At 35.7% G+C, this 11,657-nt stretch overlaps 1 protein-coding gene across 2 annotated transcripts; it reads left to right on the forward strand.

Moving 5' to 3' along the window:
* The first annotated feature begins 1,586 nt into the window (after positions 1-1,586).
* LOC120192466 lies at positions 1,587-9,260 on the forward strand. Of its 2 annotated transcripts, XM_039195241.1 has the most exons (5): positions 1,598-2,097; positions 2,327-2,412; positions 2,620-2,675; positions 2,775-2,803; positions 9,232-9,260. In XM_039195241.1, exons 1-5 carry the CDS (start codon positions 1,627-1,629, stop codon positions 9,235-9,237), a joined length of 648 nt encoding a protein of 215 aa, XP_039051172.1. In that variant the 5' UTR covers positions 1,598-1,626; the 3' UTR covers positions 9,238-9,260. The 2 variants fall into 2 exon arrangements, with proteins under 2 accessions (XP_039051171.1, XP_039051172.1); XM_039195240.1 differs by lacking the exons at positions 2,775-2,803; positions 9,232-9,260 and having other exon boundaries at positions 1,587-2,097; positions 2,620-2,768.
* Positions 9,261-11,657: the final 2,397 nt, after the last annotated feature.

Here is an 11,657-nt window from a genome sequence, read left to right on the forward strand (position 1 = left end):
CGAACCAAACGACATCTTAGTAAAATATTCTTATCGTTGACCCAGCCTATGCCGTTGACTCTTTATTAATCGACGTTAAGTGGTGGATGTTCTTCTAACATCCGATCAAAAACATGGACCATGCTACCGTGCGCCACGCAGCAGCCGCCGTCCGGACGGCGGTTCCGCACGGACTTGGTTTGTTAAGCCGTAAAACATGGCTTCTTTGTAAAGAAGCCTTTCCGGAACGTTTGAAGGGATGCAGAGATCGACGGTGCGGAGAAGATCGAGGATGACGGCGAAACAGTCTGGGTTTCTGTCGATGAAGAAGTCTTGGTTTTGTTACTGTCGTAAGTCCCAATTATCGTCGAATAATGCACCGAAGAATGAATCGCGGCCAGCGTTTGCAAGTGTTGTAGCTGTCGTTTGGAAGATTCTCCCACCTACGTTGAACTTCACTATGTCATTTTGGATTCCCATGATTTTGAAGAATCCCAGATAGTGAAACAGAGGAAAAGTTTTGGATTTTGGTCTCAGGGGAAGGGAAAACGAGATGAATTCCCTCAAGATGAGACTCACAATAAAGCAGAAAGCAACTAAAGATGAAGGGAAGCTCAGCTTTAGAGGGGGAAATGAATTGAAAGAGGCAAATTTAATCAAAATCGGGATCTGGGTATTGGAAATACATGATTTTTTAAGCTGGGTTTTGAATTTACGTCGGATTTAGTGGAATAGAATTAAAGAACGGTAAACTACACTCAACGTCGATATATTTTGAATATAGAGTTTTTTTTTGGGGATAAAAAACAATAATATGAAATATAACAATAATAATAAATAGTTATATCAGTAGTAAAAATATAAAAACAATAAACATATTTGTTGAATCATATTTAAGCCTATATTTACTTATTTTTGTTTTAAAACTCACGTATCCTATCTTTTCAGAAACGCAATAATACACTAAGACCTAACCCTCAACAAATCCATTGTCCCACAACAGAGAAATCCCAGCCGTTAAAGGTGTCTTTTTTCTAGTCGTTTTGTTTGTCTTGAAAGTCTTGGATTTTACTTATTTCGGATTTGCTTTGGTGGGGTGTCTCCATAACCTTTTTTCTTTTAATCATGATGGCAGATGGTAAAATATTATACTGGCTATGATGACGTCGTTTGGGGCTTCATAGAATATGATAATGAGGATGCATTCGTTCCATGGATTCACTATCAAGCCCAGTTAGTTGGTGGTTATGTTGTGTATCAATCACTCATGTTATCACACATTCTGGGTGACATCACTCTAAACAATGCAGTTAATTGTGCAACCGCTCTAGTACAAGAAAAGACAGGTCTCAAACTAGATATCAATGATCTTGATGAATTTTATGTTCGGTATCTACTGCATTATTCATTATGCACGCCTGAATTAGTTGAATTGTTTCTTCTCTACCGAGCTCGAACCGACATCAGATTACACGGTGATGTACCTCTAGACGACGCTATTGATTACACAAGGTATTGGTTTGGAACGTTTTCATACTTGATGAATGCCCGTGCCTATAAAGCTTCCTCCTTTTCTGCATTACATTATAGAAGCAGAGCCTGAAAGTAATGTATTAATCCAACTTTTGTTACATAACATATATATTCATGTCCGTTTTTTGTTGCAGCCGGAAACCTCCCTTCATTTACTGGTCTACAAGACAATCTCTCTTCATGACTATTGTCTTTTGTCAATGCGAGACACAGATTTTGGAGTGTGTTAGATTGCTTTTTAGGGCCACCAACGAGGCTGAGAAAGAAATATATCGTTACGTGAAAGATGGGAAACTTATTGAGATAGCTTCCGTATTGACAGTAGCTCGAGAAGAAGTTACATCACCCTTTTTTTCCACAGACTTACGTGATCTTGTTTTGAATGGGAGTATGTTCCTTCGGCAATTGGTCTTATCAGAGATTGTATCACTAATGGCTTCAAAAATAACATTAGTTTCTACTAGTGAAGAGGTGCATGATGAGCTGAGCAATAAGCTGGAAACAATGATGTCGATGTTACGCATGATTGAAGCTTTTGAAAGGGTTGGCGATAAAATCAAGCTATATCATCGATACCTGACTAAGGTGTGCTCTTTGCGAAGTTTCTATTTCCCTTCTTAAGTGGCACGTTAGCTTGTAAGTTAAAAGGATTATGTCTAGGCCTGTCTTTTTTCTTCAAGACTCTAATTTAATGGGAGTGGTTTAACATCTACCTTTTTTTTTTCTCTTTTGGTTTTGTGGCGGTGTGTACTTATGGGTTGAGTTAGTCTTTTTCTTCTTGGCCAAACTTAAAACATTGTCTTTTGATTTACAGTTGAGCAAGAAAGAATTGGCTGCAAAAATTGCATGCTTGTTTATCAGTGAGGGATTTGCCGAATATACAGACTTTGCATTGAAAAGGTTTCAAATTTTGCTTCTTCCATGTTGCCTATGATATTTTTCTTGCATTTATCACATATTTACAAATTAAAAAAATGCTAATTTTTCCTCTTGCTTTTAACAATCTAAAGTTGTCTTTTAAATTTATTTTTGAAGCCTTATTCTTTCTACTGTCTTCTTTTTGGTTTCGTGTTTTGATTGGTTCTGCTATGATCCATGTGATGATAAACCAATTTCATGTGTGGATAGGACACAATTCCATAATGACTCTTTGGAATTATTAGGTAATTGCTTTATTTGTTGCTCATTTTGTTACTACTTAGATTGTAAAGAAAAAAATAGGTGAGATTCACGCCAACACCATAGTTTTCGTTTCAATGTAGAAAGTAAATTATCCTGTGAAAATGAAGGCACTTATGATACATGCATCACAAGGCTCACATCAAAGGAAAAAGTAATAACTCTTCCAAATGATCCACTCGTCCAAGCATTGGAAAAGAAGATCAGAACAGAAGCAGACTTACAATGACTTTTTGAATGGGATCCTGATCTTATTTAGTCAAGATGTCTTCTGAATATACGACCGTCTGTCTCTTATCTTTCCAACGGTTCTTGAATCGCATCAATCCGATATCGGGAACTCAAGATATAACTATTTTACTGAAGACAGTGCATGCAGAAAATCCTATACGGGATTAATACGAGATTTTGTAAATATTACGAATTTTCAATATTTTTATTGATTATTTGTAATATAACTTAATATAGGATGATGCATTATCTTTTAGGATTATATTATTATTTATTAGGAATTAAGGTTGGGTTAAAAATATTATCTTTAGTTATTATTATTTTATTATGAATTAGAGTTAAGATATGTTTAGTTTATTATTATTTTATTCATTAGTTATTTAGGACCTTTAGAACTCAATCCATATATAAAGGAGGCTTCATTAAACTTTGTAATTGAAGATTTCTTTGATTAATAATACAACGAGAGTTCGTTTTTGCAAGTGCTGATTGCCTTGTGCCTTCGAAGCTTCTTCTCCTTGAGTTCTTTCAAGTTCTTGTGAGAGAGATTAATCTTCACACTACAATTTGCCTTTTCATCGCGACTAGGAGGGTTGGTTAGAGCCATATTATCGTGTTTGCCTTTTCATTGCGACTAGGAGGGCTCGATAGGACATTATCCATCGATTTTCCACATATCCATCCACGTCATCAATCATCTTCACTGTTCACCTTCATAAGGAAGATCTTTTGATTTCTTGGTTATCTTATTTTATTAGCAATTCCTTTATCTTTTCTTTATCTTGTTTTAATCTTATTTCTTATCTTGTTTCCAGCACCAAAAAGAAACCCTAAAGAACCCTATCTATTATCGCCACCTTCCCCATTCATCCCTTATTGTTCTTCATCGAGTCTTAGATCTTTTCTGGGTTTGATTCTTCAACAAGAGCAACGTTCATCAATCCGCCACCGCTTCCCTATGAATTGGTATCAGATTTGGGCCGATTCTTGGAAAGAAGCAAGCAATCTTGCTTGTTCTTGCACACAAAACCGTCAAGGTATCCCAACGGAGCTAGTCCAGAAAAGATTCATCGTTTCAGGTTCTTTTTATTTAATTTTAATTTAAATTCAAATCATTCTTGTTAGTTTGTTATTTTTTCCAAAAAAAAAAACAAAAAGCCAAAATTTCAAAAAAATTGAAAACGAATGTATTTAGGGAGGATTTTCTCCAGATATCATATTCATCCTAATATAAATCTCCAGTCTAAAATATACCCAAATCGGAGTTCATTAGAGCCTTCAAATACATTCTTCAAGTTTCATCGGCATATTCGGTCTAGGATCTTGTCGAATTTATTGAAAATTCTACAGGAGGAATTTCGTGGTAAAAATTTCCAGATTGCAACTTAATATATTGAAGATCATTTAAACAAAAAAGCAGAATATTTGGAGATCAAGAACACCTTCGATCAAAGCGATCAAGAAAAACAGATTGTTTGAGGACTCACCGTTCAATAGAGTCCACTGGACACTACTGAAGGTATTTGGGTCTGAAATTTTGCAGGTGATTTCTTAACGCATCGAAAGACATTCAAGAATTTTCCCAAAATTTTTGAACACCGGTAACTCCCTCAAAAACGTTGCTCAAGTTGATCCAGTGTTTTCCAGGTTTCTGGGTTGGTTCTTTTTTTTCTTCTTTCTCTTAGTGCTTTAAGTTCTTTTGTTTTTTCTTTTTATTGTTCTTGTGCATTATTTAACACATTATCTTTCTTGTGTTAGTAGGACTAAAGAGTTTGCATACTTCTTCCTTCTTTGCATTCTCGTTCTATTGGAGTATAACCCTTGTTTGGCCTCTTAGAACTTTTAAGTTTTTTCTTATCGCCTTTGCTAGTAATCAAACTCTGATACGAACTGTGGAAGACTACTTGGTAAAGTGAGTTTTAAAGAGTACAAGATCGGCTTATTTGCCTCTCGTTGTGTTACTTTCTTGGAGTGACTTGTGAGGTTTCTTGCTTTGTTGAATTTTCTTCCTTTTATTTTTATTTTACTTTAAAATTTTCTTTTGAGTGTTATGATTTCAGGATGGGCGACAATAACAACAAGACACTTACGACTATCTTAGCCACACTTACTCGACTCACGACTCAAGTTGAAAGATTTGATGAAATCGTGAGAGAACGACAAAAACCACAACTGGATCTACCAAACCAGAATTCAAGACCAAACAATGCTGAACTTTTGGTACCCGGGCGAGAACAACCACGTTTTCAAGCACCCAAACTCTTTGCAAAACAAAAGTTCACGATCCCGTCTTTCAAAGGAGACAATGATCCAGACAGGTACATCGAATGGGAAGGAAAAGTTGATCTCATGTTGGCATACCATGACTGTCCCCAAGCTAAACAAGTTCACCTCATCACCACAGAATTCGAAGGATATGCTCGAACTTGGTGGATGCAAACAAGGAAAAAGATCCAGAACTTCCAAATTTCCAACAATCACTTTTTTGGACCGACCTCAAACAAACCATGAGGAAGCGATTCCTACCGACACATTATACACGAGAAGTTAAACTACGACTAGACCGACTTCGACAAGGTAGAAGTTTAGTTGAAGAGTACTATAAGGAGATGCAGTCCTTACTCAATAGGGCTAACATAACCGAAAAAGAAGAGGTCACCGTGTCAAGATTCATCGTCGGCTTAAACTCAAACATCATTGATCTTCTTGATCTACAAGGGTACGAAAACCTTGAAGATGTACTAAAGAAAGCAATGACAATCGAAGCACAAATCCAAAGGAGATCTCGATTCAGTGAACATTACCAAGGTACTTCATCCTCTTACCAAGGTAATCCTTCAAATTCTTCCTCATCTTCTACTTTATCTTCTTTGAAAAAGCTAAGAGATGACAAACCTGACAAGGAGAAAGAACGACCAGAAAAGAATGACACACTTCCAACCCCTAAAGATCAAATGATAATTTGTGAGGAGGTAGGGAAAGCAAAAAAAGAAAAAGCTGAGAAAGAGGCAAAAGAAAAAGAGGTCACTAGTTACAAAAGCCAAAAGAATAATGACCCATGGGAGGTGAGTGAACCTAATTGTGAGAAGAAAAGAGTGACTCAAAATCTATCTGTGAGCACAAAAGAATTGAGAGAGAACCTTCTTTACAAACAACCTTCCATCCTTGTTCGCTTTAGAGAATCAATTGTTTCGATTTCTAACATTAACAAGGATTTGCCTAGTGTGTTTTCATCTTTGTTACAGGATTTTCGAGAAGTATTAGGTGATCCACCTAACAAATTACCACTGAAAAGAGATAAACAACACCAAACCAATCTAATTCAAGGTTCCATCATACCTCGTCAAACATACAATCTCGAAGAAACTAAAGAGTTAGATTTGTTACAAAAAGGCTACATCCAGGAAAGCCTTAGTCGTGACGCCATCTTAATGAAGAAACATGACTTGAACAACTACACATGCTTTATAGTTCATGCACAGGGAATCCATGTAAATGATGAGAAAGTAAAAGCAACACGAGACTGGACCACACCATCTTCCATCGCCATGAGTTGTCGAATAGTGCTAGGTGACCCTCCTGAAAGCCCTAATCACTATGTCATATCAATGAAGAGTCACGATTTACGGGAGTCCAAAAGTAAGTATTTTATTACTCATTTTAATGACATTGTAACATATTTCTTTTCCTTCTTACAAGGTAAGGCTTGTGAAGTTGTCATCCATACTAAACACAACTCCTTTAAGTGCGTAGCTGACCGAGGTAAGCAAAACACATTAGACGATACACTACCACGAAGGTATACTCTTAAGCATGCTACTATTCCAAGAATTGAACATATAAAAGATGTATATCACGATAACTCTGATATTTCTGATATTTTTACTCATACTTTTAAAAGTGCTTTTAATGAGTTTTATCTTGTATATGAGTTTCCTTGTCAACTAAACAGGTTCTACAATCTACAAATCTCCTGTCGATAATTATTAATTCATGAACCACACTTAGGAGACTTAAGGGATTACTTTAACAAACTAGTTGACATAGTTTTTAAACACTCATTCTCACCACACATGAATAAAACCATTGAGAAATTATCTGAAGCAATCATACAGAAAGCAAACAGTGGTCGACACCATGTTGAATTTCAACCTAAACATCATATTACAAGACTTGTATGCAAAAGAGGATTTCAAGACTACAAGAAATCAGTTCCTACAAAGAAGAAACCTCGACTGAAACGCATAAAGACACATCACATTGATCCTGGTAAATGTTTCACAAGTTTTCCTTTCAACACATCTAAGTCTCTTTCTCTTGGATTTTCATATTCGAGGTCGAATCATTTTGAGGAGTGGGGGAATGATACATGCACCAGAGTCCATAATACATGCTTCTTTGGACAAATGTTTCTACTCGAACCTATTAGAAGAACAAAGTCTCGAAGATTCAAAGTATATCTATTCGGTAAGTATAATGTGAATGAATCATTAAACGATTCTAATGTTTCTCCCTTTAATGTTTCAGATTCGAGGTCGAATCTTTTTGAAGAAAGGGAGGATGATACATGCATCACAAGGCTCACATCAAAGGAAAAAGTAATAACTCTTCCAAATGATCCACTCGTCCAAGCATTGGAAAAGAAGCAGACTTACGACGACTTTTTGAATAAGATCCTGATCTTATTTATTCAAGATGTCTTCTGAAGATACGACCATCTGTCTCTTATGTTTCCAACGGTTCTTGAATCGCATCAATCCGATATCGATAACTCAAGATATAGCTATTTTACTGAAGACGGTGCATGCAGAAAATCCTATACGGGATTAATACGGGATTTTGTAAATATTACGAATTTTCAATATTTTTATTGATTATTTGTAATATAACTTAATATAGGATGATGCATTATCTTTTAGGGGGTGTTTGGTTCAAGGATTGTGGGATTCCCATGGGATGGGAATCACACATTCCCATGGGATGGGAATCACACATTCCCATGTTTGGTTGGCCGGTAATCTCATTCTCGGTAATGTTTTATTACTAATAGTAGATTTTTTGGGGTATATTACCGGGAATGTCATTACCTCCCTTCCCTTAGGTATTATAACATTACCGACATTTTGGACTAAAATGCCCTTAATTTTTTTTTTCAAAAATATCCTTATTTTGTCATTGAATAATAAAAATTATACGAAGGTTAAATTACAAATTTATCCTTAAATTATTTTAGATTTACAAAAAAAACTCTATAATTAAAATTTTATATGAAGTTCAGGGGCTAAATTTTTTTTACCCTTTCATTAAACCTTTTTTATATTTTTAATTTTGTAAAAAAAATATATAAATATTATGAATTTAATTTTTTAAAGAAAATATATAAATATTTTACAATTTGTAATATTATACAAATATATAATAAGGACAATTTGGTCAAATATACATTCCAATAATCTTTTATTCCTTTAACCAAACACGGTAATCTTACATTCCTGCTAAACCAGCCAAAATACAAAATACAACATTCCCAGTAATCCTATTCCCTGGTAATATTTTATTCCCACTGGTAATCTTACATTCCGTGAACCAAACGCACCCTTAGGATTAGATTTATTATTTTATTAGGAATTAAGGTTGGGTTAAAAATATTATCTTTAGTTATTATTATTTTATTAGGAATTAGAGTTAAGATATGTTTAGTTTATTATTATTCTATTCATTAGTTATTTAGGACATTTAGAACTCAGCCCCTATATAAAGGAGGCTTCATTAAACTTTGTAATTGAAGATTTCTTTGATTAATAATACAACGAGAGTTCGTTTTTGCAAGTGCTGATTGTCTTGTGCCTTCGAAGCTTCTTCTCATTGAGTTCTTTCAAGTTCTTGTGAGGGAGATTAATCTTCACACTCCAATTTGCCTTTTCATCGCGACTAGGAGGGTTGGTTAGAGCCATATTATCGTGTTTGCCTTTTCATTGCGACTAGGAGGGCTCGATAGGACATTATCCATCGATTTTCCACATATCCATCCACGTCATCAATCATCTTTACCGTTCACCTTCATAAGGGAGATCTTTTGATTTCTTGGTTATCTTATTTTATTTGCAATTCCTTTATCTTTTCTTTATCTTGTTTTAATTTTATTTCTTATCTTGTTTCCAGCACCAAAAAGAAACCCTAAAGAATCCTATCTATTGCCGCCACCTTCCCCATTCATCCCTTATTGTTCTTCATCGAGTCTTAAATCTTTTTTAGGTTTGATTCTTCAACAAGAGCAAGGTTCATCAATCCGCCACCGCTTCCCTATCAACTTAGTTGGAGGGTGGGACTACAAAGATGAAAATGGTATGAAAAAATGCTATTCTGTTGATTAATGAGTTAGTTTAACGTGTGTACATGGTGTCTAGTCTTATTACACCCTGAGACCAAGCTGATTATGTGCTTTGTCATCTTATAAGACATAAAGTGGATTCCTCGGTTGTCCAACCAGCCACCGACTTTGGAGGTCATCCCAGTACTCAATAATGAGGATGATGCTAAGGCTTCTTTTCCTCTCCAAGTATCTCTTGAAAAACTATGGTAAAGGTTAATTTATTCCTGTGATATTTGTTAACATTATGAATGCCAGTTTTCAATTGCTGCATGCATTTCTCTCATGTTACTATGCTCTTGAATTGTTGATTTTCTTCCTGTTAATGTACTTGTTATCATTATCATTGAAGTCACCTTTTGTATTTTTCATGCAGTTATCACCCTTATTTGAAAGATTGGACTCCCAAAAAATCCATCATCAAGCTAGTTTGTATATTATGCCTACCGCAGCTGGTTTGTTTGTTTCATTCGTTTTCCCAAGTCTGCTCTTCTCTCTTTAATGTCTTTATTTTAAGTAATTGTGCATTTCATTTTCACTTCCATTATCAGAAAGAATCCTTGGAGAGTGTCAGGTTGGTTGCATTCAAAACGGAAGAGATCGAGGCCATTGGTTGCAATCTGGCGAGGCAGGGAAAGCTCATCGAACTGGCTTCACTGCTAATTGTGGCTCCAGAGAAGTTGATCGTAACCATCTCACCGGAGAGCAATGATTTATGTTCAAATGTCATTTGCCCACGCATAATGAGTGATCTCCAGGCATCGCTTGATGCGGAGGTCAGATTAATAGGTAGAAACAACAGTCAAAAGTTAGTTGAGAAATGTATGGATGAGAAAGAAATTAAGTTGTCTGCACTCGTGCTGCTGGAAGTGTTTGAGAGGGCTGGAAACTCTATTAACCAATATCTTCAATCGAACTCATATAACGTACGTATCAGGTGTTAGATTGATGCTTTAAGTGTTAAGAATGCTCGCTGTTTCTTATGCGCTTCATTCATTGTATGTATCATATTCTGATTTTACATATCAAACATAATATTATTGCAGGACGATACGAGATCGAGATTATAAATCTTTATAAAATTCAGAACCTTCTTGAGAAAGCAGGCTTTGCTATGAAGCCCAAAGATGCCGATTTGAATGATATAAAATGGTATGGCTCTCGGCATTCTGGTCATGTTTTCCATGCAAGTTGTCACATGGTCATATTTGGTTAAATCTATCATTACAAAATATCAAGTGCAATAACGTCTTTTCAATTTGATATTTATATAAATATATTGCCTATGTTTATGTGACACCTATCATTTGATTGCACTAGTTTCTCACCCACATTGGATCCAGTTGATCACTCTAATTTGTCATTGGCATTGAGGCCTCATGAGTTCTCTGTTGCAGAGGTGAGTTACAATTTTTCTTTTTGCATTGCCTTGTATATTATTTTTCCTTGGTCGGTATGATGGATTGGAAACTTAAACATCGATAGCGGGTTGGGTTGAGAATATTTTATTTTAGTTTGATTCCTCAGTAACTTAAACATCGGCTTTTGCTTTTTCTTCTTGTCTCTGCATATATACATGTGGATTGTTCTCAAACTAGTGGAATTTTCATATCTTGTACTGATTTGTTGCTAGAAAAAGCATTTGTTCGGCACGCGAGGAGGGACACCCTCAGCTCAAGGCTCAGCCGCAGGATTGAGACCGTTTCACACTATGGTGCAGGGGAATATGAAATGTCGTGGCCCTCTGCTTTCGGCACCAAAATCAAAGGCTTTGAAGCCTGGGATGCCACGGAGAATAGGGTGGTTTTTATCTCTCAGCAAGGTGATAAAACGCGTATGATATATAATCTATTGACATGAATTATTAGCTGGTGTGGTATTCGCACAACAAAACTGAAACTTCCTCAGTTTTGTAAAGTCAGGGTATCATATTGCATGTACGACTTACCAGGTTCTATCATTTTGGGAACTAACCTTATGCAACTTAGCAGGCAATACTGAAGAATGTTTGCACTTGTTGTTTCACTAAAAACGTTATCAAAGGTCATATTAATTGATTTGTACTTGAGAATTTATAATTTGCACAAGCTCAACTGGGTACAACTAGTTGAAACACTTCTTCCACTGTTTCTATTTGTTGATTGGAAACGTTCACAGCTAGCATAGAAACAAATAAAAAAAATAGGCTTAAATGCACCATTAGCCCCTAAACTATACCGTCTGTACCGAGTTATCCTTAAAGTATTTTTTGGGACATTTTACCCCTGAAGTTTAAATCGTTACTTCATTTGCCCCAATCCGTTATCTCCGTTAAAAAATACGAAGATAAATTATATATTTAGTCACTCAACTATTCATGCGGTTC

The sequence above is a fragment of the Hibiscus syriacus genome, unplaced genomic scaffold (assembly GCF_006381635.1).
Source record: "Hibiscus syriacus cultivar Baekdansim isolate YM2019G1 unplaced genomic scaffold, ASM638163v2 tig00116975_pilon, whole genome shotgun sequence".
NCBI lineage: Eukaryota > Viridiplantae > Streptophyta > Magnoliopsida > Malvales > Malvaceae > Hibiscus > Hibiscus syriacus.